This window comes from Zootoca vivipara, chromosome 14 (assembly GCF_965207765.1).
Source record: "Zootoca vivipara chromosome 14, rZooViv2.hap1.1, whole genome shotgun sequence".
In the NCBI taxonomy this organism is placed as follows: Eukaryota; Metazoa; Chordata; class Lepidosauria; order Squamata; family Lacertidae; genus Zootoca; species Zootoca vivipara.
Window position 1 is genome coordinate 43,838,783 of NC_142597.1, and position 20,912 is coordinate 43,859,694.

The 20,912-nt window shown below is 48.2% G+C and overlaps 2 protein-coding genes across 2 annotated transcripts in view; one reads left to right on the forward strand and one right to left on the reverse strand.

Moving 5' to 3' along the window:
- Nucleotides 1-4,009: 4,009 nt before the first annotated feature.
- Nucleotides 4,010-11,720, forward strand: CENPV (centromere protein V). The gene is made up of 5 exons (XM_035139956.3): nucleotides 4,010-4,358; nucleotides 6,206-6,304; nucleotides 7,833-7,902; nucleotides 9,311-9,425; nucleotides 11,438-11,720. The coding sequence occupies exons 1-5, from the start codon at nucleotides 4,066-4,068 to the stop codon at nucleotides 11,560-11,562; spliced, it is 702 nt and encodes a 233-aa protein (XP_034995847.3). The 5' UTR covers nucleotides 4,010-4,065; the 3' UTR covers nucleotides 11,563-11,720.
- Nucleotides 10,807-20,912, reverse strand: part of PIGL (phosphatidylinositol glycan anchor biosynthesis class L) — a 44,386-nt gene continuing 34,280 nt past the window's right edge. Inside the window, exons 6-7 of the mRNA XM_060283068.2 lie at nucleotides 15,082-15,215; nucleotides 10,807-13,448 (exon numbers count right to left, since the gene is read on the reverse strand). Of these exons, the coding sequence (XP_060139051.2) occupies nucleotides 13,350-13,448; nucleotides 15,082-15,215 (233 nt within the window). The 3' untranslated portion in view covers nucleotides 10,807-13,349. The remainder of the gene's footprint in view (nucleotides 13,449-15,081; nucleotides 15,216-20,912) is intronic.

Here is a 20,912-nt window from a genome sequence, read left to right on the forward strand (position 1 = left end):
AGTCAGCAGTGTGATGCAGCAGCTAAAAAAGCCAATGCAATTCTGGGCTGCATCAATAGGAGTATAGCATCTAGATCAAGGGAAGTAATAGTACCACTGTATTCTGCTCTGGTCAGACCTCACCTGGAGTATTGTGTCCAGTTCTGGGCACCACAGTTCAAGAAGGATACTGATGAGCTGGAACGTGTCCAGAAGAGGGCAACCAAAATGGTCAAAGGCCTGGAAACGATGCCTTATGAGGAACGGCTTAGGGAGCTGGGTATGTTTAGCCTGGAGAAGAGAAGGTTAAGGGGTGATATGATAACCATGTTCAAATATATAAAAGGATGTCATATAAAGGAGGGAGAAAGGTTGTTTTCTGCTGCTCCAGAGAAGCGGACACGGAGCAATGGATTCAAACTACAAGAAAGAAAATTCCACCTAAACATTAGGAAGAACTTCCTGACAGTAAGAGCTGTTCGGCAGTGGAATTTGCTGCCAAGGAGTGTGGTGGAGTCTCCTTCTTTGGAGGTCTTTAAGCTGAGGCTTGACAGCCATCTGTCAGGAATGCTTTGATGGTGTTTCCTGCTTGGCAGGGGGTTGGACTGGATGGCCCTTGTGGTCTCTTCCAATTCTATGATTCTATGATTCTATGATCATCACTTGCCTTTCTCACCGCTGTGCTTTGTCCCCCACAAAATTGGTTCAGGGGTTGACGGAGCCCTACAAAAAGCTCCTTTCAAATGACTTACCAGGAACTTGACAATTCAGCTTTGGGGTTCACAACATCCGGTTCCCATGATCAGGAGTGATATCATCCCCACCATTAAATGAGACACGGAATTGGCACCCAGTAAGGGTGAGGAGCTGCTTAAAGGAGGCATGGAACATGCACTGTTTACAGCTGAGTCACCTTTGCATGCCCTTGGTGTGAGGCTTCATTTATTTGTTTGTTTGTTTCTGCATTCATTGTAATTATATTCCGCATCTCCTCCATGGAGCTCAAGGCAGCAAACATGCACCTCCCCCTTTCCCTTTTATCCTCCCAGCAACCCCGCAAAGTAGGTTAGGCTGAGAGATAGGGACTGGCCTAAGATCCCCTGATGGGCTTCATGGCTGAGTGGGGATTTGAAGCCGAATCTCCTCCATGTTCTAGCCCGACACTCAAACCACTGACTCTTTTCCCCCCATAATATTTTTATTTGATTTTCAAAAACATAATATAATAATAAATTTTTATTTATACCCCGCCCTCCCCAGTCAAAACCTGGCTCAGGGCGGCTCACACCAATAAAATTACAATAAAACATAAAAAGCAATTAATTAAAATACAGACCAAAATACAGTATTAAAATTTAAAATGCAGCCTCATTTTGAGTAGTCCACAAATTCAAGCCATGAGGGAGGAAAAACACGGGGGTCAGACTAAACATACAACATAAAATAGTACAAAATCCAAATACCTGTAGCAATATTACTCTGAATCCCCTGACTCCCCCCCCCCCAATCTCTTCCATGGATTCTTTTAATTCTGTTTTCAGCTGCATATCAGTACCTACTCCAATTTTTCCATCTTCCTAAATTATCTATACGTTCTGTTACATTACAAGTGTGTTTAAAATCCTGCTAATGTTTTGACCTGTTTTCGATGATTTTGTATGTACATTATAAACGTTTCCCATTCTTTTTTAAAATTTCTTGTCTTCTTGATTCCTGGGCTTCCCAGCTAATTTAGTCCACCAACTTGATTTGCCAATACCGCACTGACTCTTTGTGACCCTATAATGGGCGGGGAGCATGGGGTGTGCATGTTTTGCAGCCCGGGGGCCACATCTCCTCCCGAGCAACCTTTCAGGGGCCATGTGGCAATGGTGGTTGGGACAGGAGGCAGAAATGGATGGAGCAAAATGGTTACGGGGGCTGGAGCAATTCCCCTGTGCAGAAGGTTTGCAGTGTTGAGGGCTGCTTAGTTTAAAAGAAGGGAAGAGAGCATTTTTAAGGCCCAGCCAGGGCCACACACCTCTGTGAGCAACTTTACGGGGGCCACATACTCATGGTGGGCAGGGCCGCAGGAGGCAAAGGGGGCGGAGCAACCAATGTAAATTTTACCTCACCAGCTCATTGCTTCACACTCGCCTCCTTCCCTATCCTCTGTTAGGCAGACATGATCAAGGATACATTTCCAGCCAGGGAGGGTGCAAAGCCAGGCCTGTGAGGGGTGTGGCCTGGAGAGAGTCCTGAGGGCCAGAGGGAGAGACTTGAAGGGCCACATTCACCCTGCACCCGGGGCTGAGATTCCCATCTGCATCCCCTTCAAAGGCAAGACCCTTCTGTCTTCATCCTCAGCAATTGCCTGATCCCTCAAATGCCACCAGCCTAAGAGGAACCTCCGCATCCAGCCAAAGTATACCAGATTCCAGAGAACAACACTGAGGGAGAGTTGGGGCCTCCCTACTCTGTTTATGTGGGCTTCCAGGACGAATGTGTCCAGCAGCAAGTGGAAACAGGATGGAACACCCTGGTCTGATTGCACAAGGCATTTCCCCTCTTTGCATAATAATAATAATAATAATAATAATAATAATAATAATAATAATAATAATAATTTATTTATACCCTGCCCATCTGGCCGGGTCTCCCCAGCCACTCTGGGCGGCTTCCAACAGAAGAATAAAACACAATAATCTATTAAACATTAAAAGCCTCCCTGAACAGGGCTGCCTTCAGGTGTCTTCTAAAAGTCTGGTAGTTGTTTTCCTTTTTGACATCTGTTGGGAGGGCGTTCCACAGGGTAGGCGCCACCACCAAGAAGGCCCTCTGCCTAGTTCCCTGCAACTTGGCTTCTCGCAACGAGGGAACCGCCAGAAGGCCCTCGGTGCTGGACCTCAGTGTCCGGGCAGAACACTGGAATACCGGAATGGAATGGAATACCGGGCAGAATGGAATACCGGAAAGGTTGCTTTGAATATGTGACATTCAGATAATGGGACGGCAGCTCAAGGGTCTCCAATCGGATGAATCTAGGAAACCATCAAGCAGGACATGGAGGCAACAGCCCTTGTTGCTCCCCAGCAGCTGATATTAAGGGATAGACTGCCTCTGACCCTGGAGGTTCATAAGAACGTAAGAGCTTGGCTGCAGGATCAGTCCAAAGGGAGCCCACTAGGGTAGAACCCAGTTTTCACAGTGGCCAACCAGATTCCCCAACAGGAATAAAAAAAAAGCAGGAGCTGGGTGCAACAGCAACTCTCCTCACTCCTAGCTACAGGCATTCAGAGTCATGGCTAGAAACCCTCAACAGATCTTTTCGCCTCCTTGGTGTCCAGCCCCCTTTTTGAACCAGATTAACCACCAGCCACCTCTTGTGGTAAAAATCCACAAGCCCCCTCCTAACACTCCCCCCCAGACTAAATGCAGGGTTCTGTGGCTTCAGCAGCAAGGCCAGCTGGCTTCCTTTTCCCCCTTTGCTTAGCACTAGTCCGATTAAGAATCCTGTAGCACCTGTAACCTTGCACAGACATTTTCAGTTTGGGGTATTTTTTTAAAATATATTTTAAATTTTCCATTTTATAATGTATATTTTAAAAAAGGGAGCAGATGAAAATAAAAGACGAAAAAACAGATCTACGAAACAGGCACATAGAATGAGCGCCGTTGCACATGGGTTAAAAGAACAGAGCCCAAGTACAGAAAAATATCAGCGTTATCCGAGTATAGATTTGCCAGGAAGATAATGGGTCTGCTGTACATGTAATAAAATAATACCAAATCATATAAGAAGTTGTCTGGAGGTTCTAATCCCTGTGCAAGAAACGTCGCCAGGTGGTGCTTACATCAAAAGGTATAGCTATTATTACAGGTCGACCTGCGTCTCAAGGCCTTCTGCGCTCCCCCCCCCAACCTTTGCATTTTGGAAAAGGCATCCCCGAAGGAGCCCCCACTCCCCCCCCCCAGTTCCTCCTGGCCTTTCTCCCTCCACGTGGCTTCTCACCAGAGGCGCTGGCACAGCTCTGGAGCGCCCCCGGGCGGCCGAGGCGGCGAGCGCAAGAGGGGCGGCGTGGCGAGGAGGTGGGGAAAAAAAGAGCTATGGGGAAGGCGAAGAGGACCCCGGCAGCTGCCGCGACGCGGAAAGGCCCCCAGTCCGGCGGGAGGAAGGCTCCCGCGCCGCCTCCGCCGGCCCCGATCCCCTCTTCCCCCCGGGATCGCGCCTCCTCCAAAGGCAAGGCGGCTCCGCCGGGCAAGGCGCCCCCCGCCGCCGCCGCCGCCCCGGACGAGCTGTGCGCCCTGGCGCTCGGGGCGCAGAAGGAGCGCTGGCTGCAGTTTCAGAAGCGCCAGCGGGTGAGCTGCGAGGAGGCGGCCAGGCTTTTGCTGGACACCTTGTGAGTAAGAGAGGAGGAGAGGATGGAGGGGAGGGGGCCCGATCCGGGACACGCCCCCGCCCACCTGTGCAACCTGCTTTCCCCTTTTACTCCCGTGCATTGAAAGCTCCAATCACCGCCGCCGTCCTTTTTGGGGAAGCGCCTTGTTTTTGCACCTGCTGGAGCGCCCAACCTTTTGGGGGGGGGAATGCAAGGTGGATGCCCCACCCTTCCAATCGAACCCCCTCGCCCTTATAGAATCGTAGAGTTGGAAGAAGAGTGCTTTATTTTTCACGATTATTATTTTTTAAATGTAGGGGTGGGGATTCCCTGCTAATCTAAGGCTGCTGTCCTAACACCATTTACCCGGGAGCAAGTCCAATTGAATAAAATGGGAAGCTTAAGGAGCTGTCTTCCTATAATCACCGAGTCCATATGGGGATTGAACCTGCAACCTTGGAGCTAAACTGAGCTCTCCAGTCATACTTCCGCTGAATCAGCCCATTGGGCAGTATTGTCTCTAAATTGATTGGCAGGCGCTGTCCAGGATTTCAGGCAGGACTTTTCCCAGTTTTGCCTGGCAGTTGTGGGAATTGAACCTGGGACCTGACTGACTCAGACCAAGGTGGCTTCTTGTGTTCCTGCTTCAACCCTTTATTCGGAACCATGAGGACTAGGATCTTACTTTGCTTTTATGGGAAGGGCCACAACTCTGTGACAGAGCACAAGGTTTGCATGCAGAAGGCCCCATATTCAATCCCAGGCAGCTCTTAGTAGCTCTGGGAAAGATGGACCAGGCCTGAGTTGGTATAAAGGCAGCTTTCTATGTTCTTAACAAGTTTGCTATCGGTCAATAGATGTGGAAGGCTTGACTTTAAATCCCTGTTCCGTCAAGGAGTTCACCAGATGGCAGTGGCTCTGGAAAGGTTGTTTATTGAGGGATTGCATTTATTCCCCCACCTTTCCCTGCAAGGTGCCGTACATGGTTCTCCTTTTCTTCCTTTAATCCCCACAATCACCCTGCGAGGTAGGTTAGGCTGAGAGGCAAGGTGACTGGCCCAAGGTCACACCCAGTAAGCTTCATAGCCAAGTGGGGATTTGAACTGTGGTCTTTCCTGGGTCCTAGCAGGACACTCTAACCATTACACCACTGCCGGCTCTCTTTCCCAGTGAGAGAGACAAAGTTCATCTTCTGCAATTTCATTGCTTCCAGAAATGGTAAATAATTGGCCAGCAAGGCAAAGAGCTAGAAGGAGCAATAACAAACCTCTGTTCTTTTTGTATTTTAATTTTGTATTTTAATTTTTTGTTGGAAGCCGCTCAGAGTGGCTGGGGAAACCCAGCCAGATGGGCAGGGTATAAATAAAAAAAATATTATTAAAGTTTATTCAGAATAGAATTGTAAGATTAGTAGTTCTTAGCAAAGGACTACTTAGTAAAAGGAGGTTGTAGAAGAGTGTTAGTTAAGTTTATTATGTATTAAGATTTAGTTAAGTGTTATTATTGTATTGAATTTTAAGATTTAACTAGAATAGAATTGTATTCTATTGTACAAGTCATTATAAGTATTAATAGGTTTAGATAATTATTAAAAAGATTGGAATCAAGATTTGGAAAGTACTAAGGAAGTAACATAAAGAAACGTAGTTTGGAGGGAATGGAAGAAGTTGATAAAGATTTATGTTAGAAGATAGATAGGTTATCTTTTTATTGTAGTGTTTTTATTTTGTTTTGTTGTGTAATTTGTGTGCTTTTTTGTGTTGTATGTTTTGTTTTATAAAACCAATAAATATATAAAAATAAATATATTATTATTATTATTATTATTATTATTATTATTTTCTTTCCCCCCCTCTCTCTTCCTCTAGCGAGTACCAAGGGCTGGCGAAGCACACAGGGGGCTGTCACTGTGGGGCTGTACGCTTTGAGGTCTGGGCATCGGCCGACCTCCACGTCTTTGACTGCAAGTGAGTGTCATCCACGATCCATCTCCACCAACGCTTTCCACTTGGAGGGGGGTTTACGGAAAGCGTTCAGAAAGCACACCAGCACAACAGCGCGTTCATGGGCATAGGAGCATGGTCACACAAGAGCTGCTCTTTCGGAGAACTCTTCCTGGAATAAAAAAATTCCTTCAGTAGCACCTTAAAGACCAACTAAGTTTATATTTTGGTATGAGCTTTCGTGTGCATGCACACTTCTTCAGATACACTAGAAACAGAAGTGTCAGACCCTATATATATACAGAGGGTGGTGGGGGTGGGTGGGAATGGGAGATGGGCTGATGGGAGTGGTAAACCTGTAGATGGGTGTTAATGGCTGCTGATGGCTGCAATTAGTCCTGGGCTGAGGTGCTAAAGAAAGCTTGATCATGCATAATGAGATAAGAATCCGATATCTCTATTCATCCCAGGTGCTTCCATGGTTTTAAGCTTGGTAATGATTTCCAATTCAGCAACTTCCCTTTCCAGTCTGTTCCTGAAATTTCTCTGTAATAAAACAGCTGCTTTGAGATCTTGTATAGAATGTCCTGGGAGATTGAAGTGTTCTCCTACTGGTTTTTCTGTCTTCTGGTTCCTGATGTCAGATTTATGTCCATTTATCCTTTGGCGTAGGGTTTGGCCTGTTTGTCCAATATAGAGAGCTGAAGGGCACCGTTGGCATTTGATGGCATACACAATGTTAGAAGATGAGCAATTAAATAGTCCTGAGATGGTATGTTGGATGTTGTTGGGGCCAGTAATGATGTTGTCCGGGTGTATGTGGCAGCAAAGTTGGCATCTGGGTTTATTGCAGGCTCTGGTACCAGTGTCCATGTTAAGTCTGGTGGTTGTATTATTGTGGGTGAGGAGTTGTTTAAGATTGGGTGGCTGTCTGTAGGCAATGAAAGGTCTACTGAAGGAATTTTTTTATTTTGCTTCGACTCAGACCAACACGGCTACCTACCTGTAACTCTTCCTGGAATGTGTTGCTTTTGCCCACAGTCCCAGTCTCATGCACTCCCAATCTCAGAGGCTTCAGTGGGAAGTGTGGGGAGACGTGGAAAAGGCTTTGCAAGTTTCCTCCCAAGATTTGAGACAAAGAGGGAGGGAGGGAGACTTGCAAAGCCCTTTGTGAGTCTCTCTGTGCTCCCAGTTCAAGCCTCAGTCTGGAGGCTCAAATAGGAGCACTTGAGCTGTTTTAAATGCTTTGCAAAAGCCTCTTTGTGCACAACATACTTCAAAGGGCCTCTTTGCAAAGGGCTGTAAATCCCTGCTCAGCTGATGAGAGGGAATTAAATCCTGCTGCCTGGACAGTGTGATCTTGTTCCCTACTGGGACGTAAATCTAATGCAGAATTAAACTCTGCCCTCCCACTCGTCAGCTGACACCTTCTGTACTGTCAGCAGAGGAGAGGGTGGGCGTGGTCTGATCTTGCAGGGGCAGGTGGGGGGCAGGTGGCCTTTCAGGTAACTTAGTCCTGACTTTTTAAATCTTTCTCTCCGGCCTTTTCCAGTTGCAGCATCTGTGTGAAGAAGCAAAACAAGCATTTCATCGTTCCTGCCTCGCACTTCAAGTTGCTGAAGGTAGGTTAGGCGAGTTGGGGAGGGTGCGCCCGACAGCCACACAACATCCCCAGGCCTGGAATCACCCTTTCTCCTTATTCTGCCAATCTCCTTTCCCAATTGCAATGGTGATCATAACCTTGCTTGTCCCAGGCAGGACTTTGATTTGCCCCTTGACCTCTCTGGCTGCAAAACAACTTGCACAGAAACTTGGCTGCCAGTCTAGATAAAAGTTGACGGCTCGGCTCTTGCCTTTGGCAACGAACGCAGCAAGCAGCTGCTGTTCCAGGCCTGGGGGAGCCTCTGGCTGCCCCCCAGGTGTCCCAAGGCTCCAGCTCCCAGTGGAATGATGGGATTTGGCAGCCCAGCAACATCTGAAGGACCGCTGGACTATTCTCAAAGCCAGATTCTCTCCCTCCACTTGCGATGGTGGGATTCTTTATTTTATTTTATGCTATCTCTGGTACTGCTTCCATTTGCAGAAATCTCAAAGGGGTTTTCAAGGGAACAAACACACATTTAAACAATTTAATTGAAGGGAAATGGAATGACGGGAAACAAGGCAAAAGTCAAGAGGAGGGGCTGGTCAGAGCAGGATGATGAAGAGGCTGGAGGAGGTGCCAGCTGATGACCCCAGAGAGGGACCCAGTGGGTGAAGGGGGGTGAGGGCATTCCCAGGGGCGTAGGAAGATAGGGGCGGTAGGGGCGGGCCGCCCCAAGCGGCGGGCTCCAAGGGGCGCCATCACGGGCGCCCGCCCCACCCCCAAAACGCGCACCCCACCCCCGGAATGTGTGTCATGCCCCAGGGAGGCACGCCACGCCCCCGGAACACGTGCTATGGCCCTCCTCCGGGAGGTGCACCCCACCCCCGGAACAGGCGCCCCCAGAACAAGCTCCACCACTGGGCATTCCAGAGACCTGCTGGACCAAAGGGAGCCTGGCTAGTCCAGCACCCCGTTTTCACATACAGTTGGAAGGGTCCAACTCCCTGCAATGCAGGACTCTCAGCTAAAGCATCCCTGGCAGAGGGCCACCCAACCTCTGCTCAAAAACCTCCAAGGGAGGAGAGTCCAGCCCCTCCCGGGGGAGACCGTTCCACTGTGGAACAGGTCTTCCTGGCTGCTGAATTCTGCACCAGCTGTGGCTTCCTTGGCCAGTCTCAAGGGCAGTCTCACAGACGGATCCGATTACAGGGATCCGACAGGGGCCTACCTTACAAGCTGGCTGTGGTGTGCACTGCGCTCATTGGCGCAAAAGGGAAAAGCACCTTGTCTAGAAAGGCTTAGTGTCATGCTAAATAAAAAAAATTCCTTCCAGTAGCACCTTAGAGACCAACTAAGTTTGTCATAGGTATGAGCTTTTGTGTGCATGCACACTTCTTCAGATAGATACACACTGTCATGCTGTTGTTGTTGTCCTTTTCGCCAAGGGCGCCGACAGCCTCGCCACTTACACCTTCAACACCCACTGCGCCCAGCACACCTTCTGCAAGACCTGCGGCGTCCAGAGCTTCTACACGCCCCGCTCCAACCCAGACGGCTACGGTAGGGAGTTGTCCACAGGGGGCCTGTGGCTTGAAGAGGGTGGGGTGGGGTGGGGAGGGTCTTCCTTGGTTTGCTGCTTTCTGCACAGCTTCCCCCTCCCAATGCTACTGATCGTGTTACATTGCAGCATGGGGTTCCAGCTACCCTTTCCCAGTACTGTATACTCCATTCCAGTCGCTCTCCTTCACTCCCAGACAAGTCAGCGTTCTGTGGCTGCTGAAGATCCCCAGTCTCAATAAGGTGCTTTTAGGGGTGTTTCTAACCAGTGAGAGTTCTTTTTTAAAAAATATTTCTGTACTCCTGCAAAACTGGAAGGTTCTCCCAAGCCTGACAGTATCTCCATCCTGCGTACGGATGGTGCCCTTTTGACTATGCAAGAACCAGTGCTTAGAGAATTGAGTCTGCTGTCAGGTGGCGGACCTGTGGCCCTTGAAAAATTGTTGGACTCCAACTCCCATAATCTCTGTTGGTTAGCCATGATGTTTGTGGGCTGATGGGAGTCGGAGTCAGGAATAATAATAATAATAATAATAATAATAATAATAATAATATTTATACCCCGCCCATCTGGCTGGGTTTCCCCGGCCACTCTGGACAGCTTCCAACAGAGAAATCAAATAAAATATTCTATTAAACATTAAAAGCCTCCCTAAACAGGGCTGCCTTCAGATGTCTTCTAAAAATCTGGTAACTGTTTTTCTCTTTGACATCTGATGGGAGGGTGTTCCACAGGGTGGGTGCCACTACCGAGAAGGCCCTCTGCCTGGTTCCCTTCAACTTGGCTTCTCGCAACGAGGGAACCGCCAGAAGGCCCTCGGCACTGGACAGAACAATGGGGGTGGAGACGCTCCTTCAGGTATACTTAGGTTTGATAAGGCCCTAAACTACTAAAGGTAATGGGGGCCCTTTATATGCCCAGCTGTCCTTTGTCAACAACAAATTGCCACTGTTTTTTGGTGTTGAATAAACCACTGAGCCTAGGGCTTGCTGATCAGAAGGTCAGCGGTTCGAATCCCTGTGACGGGGTGAGCTCCCGTTGCTTGGTCCCAGCTCCTGCCAACCTAGCAGTTCGAAAGCACGTCAAAGTGCAAGTAGATAAATAGGAACCGCTACAGCGGGAAGGTAAACGGCGTTTCCATGTGCTGCTCTGGTTTGCCAGAAGCGGCTTTGTCATGCTGGCCACATGACCTGGAAGCTATACGCCGGCTCCCTTGGCCAATAATGTGAGATGAGCGCGCAACCCCAGAGTCGGTCACGACTGGACCTAATGGTCAGGGGTCCCTTTACCTTTACCTATATGCTATATATATGGTAATTTATGGACCTAATAGGTATATAAAGCCATTTGCACATAACAAATAGGAGCCTACACAACACAAAACACTGTTGCTGTATGTAGGTTTTATTTTGTTTTTTATCTTATATTTTGGAAATGTACATCCAGGTTTTTCATAGAATCATAGAGTTGGAAGAGACCACAAGGGCCATCCAGTCCAACCTTTTCTTTTCCTTTAATTTTTTTTGGGGGGGCCCCGAAGAGAGTGGGGCCCTAAGCTACATACAGTGGTGCCTCGCTTAACGAATGCCCTGCTTAACGAAATTTACGCTTAACGAAAGGTTTTTTCTAGCGGAGGTTGCCTTGCTAGACGAATGCGTTTTACGAAAAATTCGTCTATCGAATCGCGGTTTCCCATAGGAATGCATTGAAATTCAATTAATGCGTTCCTATGGGCAATTTTTTTAAAAAAAAAAATTCAATGCATTCCTATGGGATTCGCTAGATGATTTTTTCGTTATAAGAAAAGACCTGTGGAACGAATTAAATTCGTTTAGCGAGGCACCACTGTAGCTTGTTTAGCTTATACGTAAATCTGGCACTGGTTGGAGCCCAGCAGCATCTGCAGAGCCACAGCTTCACCATAGTTGGGACCAAAACACAAGAGTTCAGAGGACCACCCCTAGGAGTCAGAGAGCGTCGCCTGATTCAGCTTCTCTCCTCTTCCTCCCCTCAGGAATAGCTCCGCACTGCCTGGACGAGGGGACAGTCAGCAGCGTCACCATAGAAGCAATCAATGGCAAGGAGTGGGAGAAGGCTGTGAAGGGCCACCCCACCATCAGGAGTATGTCCAAAGAGTGACCTGGCCCGCCCGTTCTGGAAGGGCAGATGCCCCCTAGGCTGCTCATTCTCAACACCACCGCCCAATAGCCCATCCATCCTGGATTGCTGAGAGAGAGAGAGAGATCTCCATTTCAAATACCTTTGGGAAATAAAGCTTGTATTTTTGTAAAAACAAACCACTCTCTGCTGCATACTCTCTGACCTGGAAGCTCAATGGAACAGAAGGGATCTCAGATTTGCTGCCGGCCAGTGTAGACAATACTGAGCTATGCAAACTTAAATCTAGGGAAGCTCCCTACATTCCTTGGTGTGCTTGGAGGAAATACGCAGGGATCAGATGGGTGGGCTGGAGAGTTCCTGGATCTCGGGACTCTATAAGGCAAAGGTGGAGGCTGAAATCAGCGAGAGGCTTGAGGCGCATGCTGCGTGTGACGATGTAAATAATGGAGCCTCTCAAATAATGTAGTGGCATTTGTGTATGGGGGGTGGGGGGTTTGAAGGCCAGGTCCTCAGTGTGGCTCCTGCAATCTCAGTGAGTTAAAATAGTGTCTGCTTTATCACATTTTCATCTGTTTATTTACAGACTGGCTAAACATCGGTTTGCATTCTTACCCCACCCTTCCTCAGGTGAGATACCTGGTCCTCCTCCACATTTTCTCATCGCCACAACCTTGCGAGGTAGACTGGGCCAAGAGATGCAGCAGATGGCCAGAGGCCACCCAGGCAGAGGGAAAGCCTCCTAGCTGAGTAGGATTTGAACTCGGGTCTCTCCCACTCTAGCGACCACTATACCACACCCGGCTCTATAAACACATTTTGGGGAACCTTCAGACCTTCACAGGGCTGTTGCTTGGCCTCCAGCGCTGTTCAGCCTCAGGTGTTGGGGATGATGGGAGTTGGGAGTCCAACGACATCTAGAAAGCACTACATATCCCATCCTTGCTCCAAGAGGTTCAGCACACAAAAGGTGAGCCTGTAAGATACGTCCAGCTGAGGATGGGTGACTGACCCAAAGACCACCCACCAAAGTTCAAGGCAAAGAGAGGTTTGGGCTGAGTAATGGGTAGGCAAACTAAGCCCTGGGGGCCGGATCCGGCCCAATCGCCTTCTCAATCCAGCCCGCAGGTGGTCCGGGAATCAGCGTGTTTTTACACGAGTAGAATGTGTCCTTTTATTTAAAATGCATCTCTGGGTTATTTGTGGGGCATAGGAATTTGTTCATTTGTTTTTTCAAAATATAGTCCGGCCCCCCACAAGGCCTGAGGGACAGTGGACCGGCCCCCTGCTGAAAAAGTCTGCTGACCCCCTGGGCTGAGTCTTCCACGCACACTGCTTGGGACTTTACTTTCTTGCCTGGGGGAGGCTGCCCTTTTCAGCAACTGTGTCCATTTATTGTTAAATCGCCTCGAGGTGTTTTTTTTTACAGGAAGTGGTACGTAAGTGGAATGATAAAAAAGATACTTTTGAAAAAAGACAGCACATTTTAAACATTTGCAAAATGAAGTCGTTCCAGGATAAATGCTCTCCTTCGTGCCCATCTCTCGGATAATCTAGGTCGCGTTGTAAAGTTCCGTCTTGCTCAGCCTCACAGAAACGGGCACAGATCAGTGCTTGGTATCTCGGGCACCCCTCATCTCAACCAGACTGCACCAGCGGGATGGAAAGACCTCGTGCAGAGACCTTGCAGGTGCCACCCGATTGGGTAGAGGGTGCTGCCCTGCTCCTCGGCGAAGTGAGTTTTAAGGAGGACCTCCCTCGCTCCTGCCAATCTTCCGAGCATCCTGGGAGAAGAAGGCCCTTCCCTGTCAGAGGCTGCGAAGTGAGTTGATCACCACGTAGCGCGAGAAGAACAGGTAGAGGCGGCGGAACCAGAGGAGCTGGCTGTGGTGACACTGCATGGCTCTCTGGAAGGAGGAGAGAACAACTTTTCAATTGTAACTCGGGGTCAGGAATCGGCGGGATCGCCTTGGGTGAAGCAGACCTTTTGTGTCCCTCTCCTGTTTGGTTGCTGCCGCTGCCCTGGATTTGTGGAACGATTTCCCCAGTGAGGTCTGCCCAGCACCAACATTAAGATACTTCCGGCACCTCCTTAAAACCTCTCTCTTCTCCCAAGCATTTGACACAGTCAATTTCCTTTAGTTAAAAAGGGTCTCTGATAGGAGGGGAGAAGAAAGACTCACTCTCTGCCCTGGAGAGTTGCTGCCAGCCAGAGGAGACAATACAGGCCTCAACAGGCAAATGGTCTGACGTCTTCCGTTTCACACACAGTCATACCTTGGTTTTTGAACAGCTTAGTTCTCAAATGTTTTGGCTCCTGAATGCCACAAACCCTTCCAGTTTTTGAACGTTCTTTGGAACCTGAACATCCGACAGGGTTCCCACGGCTTCCAATTGGATGCAGGAAGCCCCTGCAGCCAATCAGAAGCCGTGCCTTGGTTTTCGAACGTTTTCGAAGTCGAACGGACTTCTGGAACGGATTCCATTTGAGAACCAAGGTATGACTGGGGTTGGGATTCTAATGTCCGACTCTTCGTGACCCCATGGACCATAGCACGCCAGGCACTCCTGTCTTCCACTGCCTCCCGCAGTTTGGTCAAACTCATGTTCGTAGCTTCGAGAACACTGTCCAACCATCTCGTCCTCTGTCGTCCCCTTCTCCTAGTGCCCTCCATCTTTCCCAATTCTAATACAACCTTCTAAATCAAAGTGAGCAAGCTTTTTGCAACCCATTTCTCACAGATAATCTTACAGGGGCCACAAGCGGGTGGTGGTGGGGCCAGAGGCAAAAAGTGTGCGGGGCCCTGGGTGTGATTTTGGCCTCTTGTGCAGTGGGCTACATTCTAGTCATTATTACAATTTATTGCATTTATATCCCTCCTCTCCTAGCGAAGGAGCGCAGGGTGCTCAAAACTCTCTCTCTCTTTGTCCGTCTGTCTCATGCACATACACATACATACATGCACGTAATTATCTGAATTCAGCCGCTATCACAGCTCAAGACACATCCCAGGCAGGCAAAAGCATGAGAGGAGATCACAAAACAAGGGTGATGAGAGTCATGGCCTGGGGAGAATGCCAAGGGCCAGATAGGGAGGCCTAGAGGGCCGCATCCAGGGGGCCTGCGGTTACCCACCACCTGCTCTAATGCTTCTGTCAGAAACAGCCCCACATCACCTAAATGAGGGTAGGGGCTGACAAGAGCACTCAGAAGGGGGCAAAGCAAGGCTGTTGCATGGGGTGCCCTGGGGAGCATCCTAGGTCCAGGTTGGACAGCTGTAGAGGGCCACGTTTGGCCCCTGAGGTTCCCTGCTCTCAGTTTTGAACATGGTAGAACCAGTGTTTGCAGAAGGGACTGTGCAGATGGCTGGTTGTCTTGAAAAGCGGCAACTCTAGAGAACCTCAAGTTCACTTTCAAGGCTGCTGGGTGGGTGGAATTATTATTATTATTATTATTATTATTATTATTATTATTATTATTATTATTATTATTATTGGAATGGGCTGCACGAGGAACTCTGGATATCCCATGGCTCTCACCTTGGCTAAGTCTGCATCTTTTCTTGCCAACACGACCAGGACATCTGGGCTCCGGAGGTAACTGATGGGGGCATCTAGGATGGAGATATACTTGCGGAAAAGGTTCACCGTCTCCAGAGTGAGGACTTGGCAACCTGGGGGGGGGGGGAGACAGAGAATAAAGAGCCAATGAGATCCAGCTAGCTTTCTGCACTGTCTTACCTTTTACAGTGCAACCCAACCTGTGTTTACTTGGCAGTAAGTTCAACGGTGTTCAGGTGGGGCTTCCTACCAGGTTAAGTGGGCAGGAGATTTTAGCCTTAGATGGGGTAGTGCAGGCATCACCAAACTGTGGCCCTCCAGATGTTTTGGCCTACAACTCCCATGATCCCTAGCTAACAAGACCAGTGGTCGGGGAAGATGGGAATTGTAGTCCAAAACATCTGGAGGGCCGAAGTTTGGGGATGCCTAGGGTAGTGAATAGTATTAAAGCACATTCTACGTGTAGGGACACCTTTGCTGGATGCATCTGTCCTGGATGAGATTCCTGCATTGCAGGGCGTCCGACTAGATGGTCCTCAGGGTTCCTTTCAACTTCATGATTGATTCTATGGCTTTGTTTTATGTTATAGTGCAGTGATGGTGAACCTATGACACGCGTGGACACGCAGAGCCCTCACTGCTGGCATGCGCCCCATCGGCCCATTCACGCTGTTGTTTCTTTCCCCCCATTTGTTCTCCCCCTCCTCCTCACGCTACAGCTTGTCTCCGCTGTTAAAACATGGATCCTTTGTTGTTGTTGCTGGTAGCCAGAGATTGGTTTTTAACCCTTTCTGTGCTGTTTTTTCTGGCTCTTTGGCAGACGATGATTGGGTGTAACAGTGTTCCTTTTTTAACCCGTTCTGTGCTGGGGTTTTTTGTGCTTTGGCAGACTATGTCAGCTGCGTGTTAGTTCCAGTGAAGGTATTATTCATCATTCATTTCTGTTCTCTTCCCCCCCCCCAAAAAAAATGTGCAGCAGCTTTGGGGCATGCCCCCCAAAAGCAAAGCAACTTTTGCATCCCCCCAAAAAACCTCCAAAACTTTGGTCAGCAGCTCCCCCTCAAAAGCTCAACAACTCTGGGCACTTTGTGATAAATAAGGGGTTTTTAGTTTGGTTTGGTTTATTAAATACAGTTATATATTACAATTATACATTTTTGTTATTTAAACTATAAATATTGCGAAATTATGGTTTTTTTCTCTAAGTGACACACCACCTGAGTTATGCTCGGTTTTTTGGCGAATTTTGACACACCAAGCTCAAAAGGTTGCCCATCACAGTTATAGTGAGAGGGTGTGGCAAGGCTCTTGAGGGCCAGGGAAAGCAGCTGGGGTGGGGGATGAGAAGGGTGGCAGAAGCCAGCCCCTCCGTCCCAAACCTGCCAGAACCAGACACATAGGTTTGTGAGCTGCTCTCCAAGCCAAGCCTTCGCCAAGCTCCAGGCGCTTTGGACTACAACTCCCAGGGCGGCTGGAGCTGATGGGAGCTGTAGTCCAAGGCAGCTAGAGGGCGCCAGGTCAGCAGAGGCTGCTCTAGGCCGCCAGCATCGCTGCTCCCATGGGATTAGAGATGTAAAACTTCCAGAAATTTTGAAGCTCAGGAAAAACCCCGGGTTTTTTTCCAGGGGAAAATGGGAAATTTTAGGAAAAAATGCTACATTAGCACTTCTTTTTTCTTTTCCAGGTTGAAAGTCATTCTGTTACTTTAGAAACATAAAATATAACTATGGATAATTTTAATGGGCATAAAATTATCACAACTAGCATATTAAAAATATAGTGTATCCAAACAGGAACTGAAATTTAACTTGTCATTCATCACTGTTTGCTATGCAACATGCTTACTCCACCTCATTTTCATTTCTTTTATTATTATTTCATAACACTTCTCTGACTGCCACAACAACACATATACTTTAAGGCCCTTTTTGTTGCTCTATATTTTCTTCCAGTGCTTTGAGGCCTAGTGAAGAGGAACAGAACCAATGCATACCACACGTATACAAAAACAAAACTGAAACCTTTTTCTTTTCTGGTGACAACAGCACCTCCTAAAGGAAGAAATGTATCTTGTTCTTGCATTGGAGAGTTCAGTTTGTAACCTAGGACTTGCTTGTCCTCACAGAAATTAGAATACAGTACAGTCATACGAAGTACGCTTCGGTTTGAGTATTTTCAGTTTAAGTACTCCGCGGACCTGTCTGGACTGGATTAATTGACTTTCCATTACTTTGATTGGGAAAGTTCGCTTCAGGTTAAGTACGGACTTCCAGAACCAATTACACTCATACTTCGGGTTAAGTACGCTTCAGGTTGAGTACGCTTCAGTTTACCGTGTTTCCCCCTTTTTAAGACACCGTCTTATTACTTTTTTTTCTCAAAAAACCACAGGGTGGCTTATTTTTGGTGGGATGTCTTACTGGTATTTTTATTACGAGTCTGAGGGAAGGGAGGTGTGCAGCCCTCTCTCCCCGGCCCTGGGATGTTCGCGAAGGGCTGCTCTCTCTCTCCTCCAAGGTGGGGACTCACTTAATAGCAATCTGCTACACTGGAGCTTCTTAAATCTAAACCAGTATAATGGAATCTATCTGTGTGATACAGTCCTAGCAGTAGCCTATACCTAAAGCAAGTAAGGATCTCTACCAGCCAGCTGCCCAAGACTGCAAGACTGTCTGAAGTTCCAACAACATAGCACTTTGCAGTGCTATCACTGATAGCAAAGAAGCTACCTGCTGAGAACAAAGAAGCCAGCTAAACAGCAATTAAGATTGCTGACTTGGTAAATGGTAGCAATTGAGAAGCAATTGAGCCAGCGAGGTGAGGAAGCACGTGTTGTTAGGACCGGCAGTTTAACTTTTGTGTAGAGCAGCGTTTAGCAGCTCCGTTTAGCAGCTCGCACACAGCGAAGGAAAAAGTCCTTAATAAATAAAAAAAGTCCCCAAGGCAAGGACTGCGATCCAAACTACTTACAAATCCTTAAAGGGGCAGCTCCACAGACAACCAAGCAGCATAAGGTAGAAAGAAAACTGCAGCAGGCTTTTTAAAAGGCTGCCTTATGCCTTCGGTAAAAGCAAGGAAACAACAATCAGACATGGGAGATTCCCGTTAAGAGGAAATCAACGTGCATTGAATGGAAAGGTGGGGGGAAGCGAGAGGTGGGCTGTGTGTGTGTGTGTGTGTGTGTGTGTGTGTGTGAGAGAGAGAGAGAGAGAGAGAGAGAGAGAGAGAGAGAGAGAGAGAGAGAGAGAGAGAGAGACGCAGGGGGGGGGAGAGAGAGACAGACGCGCGCACGGAGGTCTCTCCCTAAAAGGGAAAACAGCCTTTGCATTCTTCAATCGCCCCTCTTTTCTTCCTCGTGCCTTCATCTCCTCCCCACCCCACTTTTCTCCCCTTCACCAAGTAGAGCTTACACAGCTTGGCTAAAAAAATATTTTTGGATCCTTTTATTTAAAAAAATGCTCTCAGAAACGGGAAAGGGAAATCACGAGGCTTTGGCAGCCAGCAGCTACGGCTGTTCGGTGCATTTTTACAAGCTTTTAAAGGAAATACGTGTCTGTGGAACGACAGCAAAATGGGGAGAGATTTTTAGGGGGGGAGTTGGCTGGCGGGAGGGGGGTTATTGCTAGTGGGTGAAGGGTCTATCAGTATGTCTTATTTTCGGGGTATGGCTTGTATCGCGCAATTGCTTAGAAATCCTGCTGTGGCTTATATTATGCCTACGTCTTAAAAAGGGGGAAAGACGGTAAGTACTCCGCGGACCCGTCTGGAACAGATGAATCCACTTTCCATTACTTTCAATGGGAAAGGTCGCTTCAGGTTAAGTACGCTTCAGTTTAAGTACAGACTTCCGGAACCAATTGTGTTTGTAAACCGAGGTACCACTGTAATCTGATACCATACATATTTTTTTTTAAATGATTTATAAAATATTTGAACCCCTTATCTTAAAATATTTTATTCATCATGTTAAAATAAAATATTCCATAATCTATTTTTTATTTTTTCATTTTTTTCAATTTTTCAGAAAAAACAAAACAAAAAAGGCTTCAGGAAAAAAACGGGGTTTTTCTGAATTTTTCTTGGGGGGGGGGGGGATTTCCCGGGCCTTCACATCTCTGCTTGGGATGATGCGTCCCATCGCGTGTCATAAATGGACATTCCCAATAGATGGCGCTGTCTGACCCTGAACATGGCCAAATCTGAGTCTGAGTCTGGGAGGTGATTTGCAAGCTCCAGGCACATCCGGGTTGTTCTTCTCAGCACAACCACGGCACTGCTTGCCCTGCTTTCGCTAGGATGAATAGGGGCATCCCACCTGCTCCCCTCACCCTCACTTTCCCCAGAATACCCCTGCCTGTGGCTGCCAGGCCACCCATACTGGGGTGATGTAAGATTTTCCCTTTGCTGCTGCGACGTTCTCTGCAAATGCAACATCGTTTTATCTGTCTTATAGACTGCTTGGCTGTACAGAAAACCTCGAAGCGGTTTACAAAAAGGATTTGTGGAAAAAAAAACCCCCAGCTGTTTGAAACCTTCAGAAAAAAATTAAACTTGGCGATAAGCTAAAAGCCACATTAAAACACATTCTATGTTTCTGGATAGGCGTTGACCAAAACGACGACATTTTTGGCAGGTGCCGAAAAGGGTACAGCGAAGGCGCCCGGTTGATTATCAAAAGGCAGGGAGTTCCAAAGTGCAGGCGCTGCCACACTAAATGGCCCATTTCTTACAAATGTGGAATGGGCATTATATGGCACTTGTAACTGCGCCCATTCTGCAGATCAAAGCATTGAGTGGACTAGATTGGGTAAGGCGATCTTGCAGGTAAACTGGTCCCAAGCTGTCAAGGGCCCAGCGTAAACGGCATTCAGGACTTAATAGCTCTGGGGCCAGGCTATCTGAAACACCCCAGGGTTGCACCCAGTGCTAATCCTGCTCAGAGCAGACACATTGAAACCCATGGATACGACTAACTTTGGTCCATTCATTCCAAGCTGCATGGCATTCAGACCTAGGTGAACCTCCCCGGGTCTCAAGACCAGCATCAGAAGCCCAAGCCATGGTCCAGCCATCTGGACATACAGTATTGCATTTTGGGGCATGAGGGACGGGGTCTTTTTTGTGTGTGTGGGGTGGTGGCCCCACAAAGGGCTCCTCCTTGACTGGCTTCTAAGAAGGCCCTGGATTCTGTGTTAAGCTGATTCTTAACACATGGCCCGTTGTATTGTTTCAAAGGGACTGTTTCTTAATTACTCTCGTAACTTTTTTGGGGGGGGACTGCCTTAGCCCGTTAAGACACAGGGATGGGGACCCTCAGGCCCCAGGATCCAAATGTAGCCCTGCATCCCTCTCTATGTGGACCTTGGGGCTCTCCCCAGGCCAGGCCCCCTTGCCATCCCTGCTTTGCCACCTCCTTCAGAGTTTCTGCCTGACTTGGGAGGGTAAATGTGCCTCCTGCACAAAAGGCAGATTGACATTCCTTGCTCCGCCCACATTTACATCTGGCCCCGCCCACCACCGGCATGTGGCCCTCAGAAGGTTTGTTGGGAGGGAATGTGGCCCTCGGGCTGAAAAAGGCTTGTTACCGCTGCTCTAAGTTCTCAAATATGGGGTGTGCAAGTTAGATTTGGGGGGGGGGTGAGTGACAGAAGTTGGAATTGCCGGGGGGGGGGCAGAACTGATGAGAGAGGGAATATTTTTGTGTGCTGTGTGTGTTTCTGCTTGTGGAGCGAGCCGGGAAGCCAAAGAACAAAAAGCAAGAGGCGTTTCGGAAAATAGCAAGCGCTCCTTTCTGCAGCCCACGGCTCAGG

Excerpts from the sequence above, each read along its gene's own strand:
- CENPV (XM_035139956.3), top strand. The coding sequence starts at position 4,066 with ATGGGGAAGGCGAAGAGGACCCCGGCAGCTGCCGCGACGCGGAAAGGC. Across the intron at positions 4,359-6,205 it reads AGGCTTTTGCTGGACACCTT|CGAGTACCAAGGGCTGGCGA; the intron begins GTGAGTAAGAGA and ends CTCTTCCTCTAG. Across the intron at positions 6,305-7,832 it reads CTCCACGTCTTTGACTGCAA|TTGCAGCATCTGTGTGAAGA; the intron begins GTGAGTGTCATC and ends GGCCTTTTCCAG.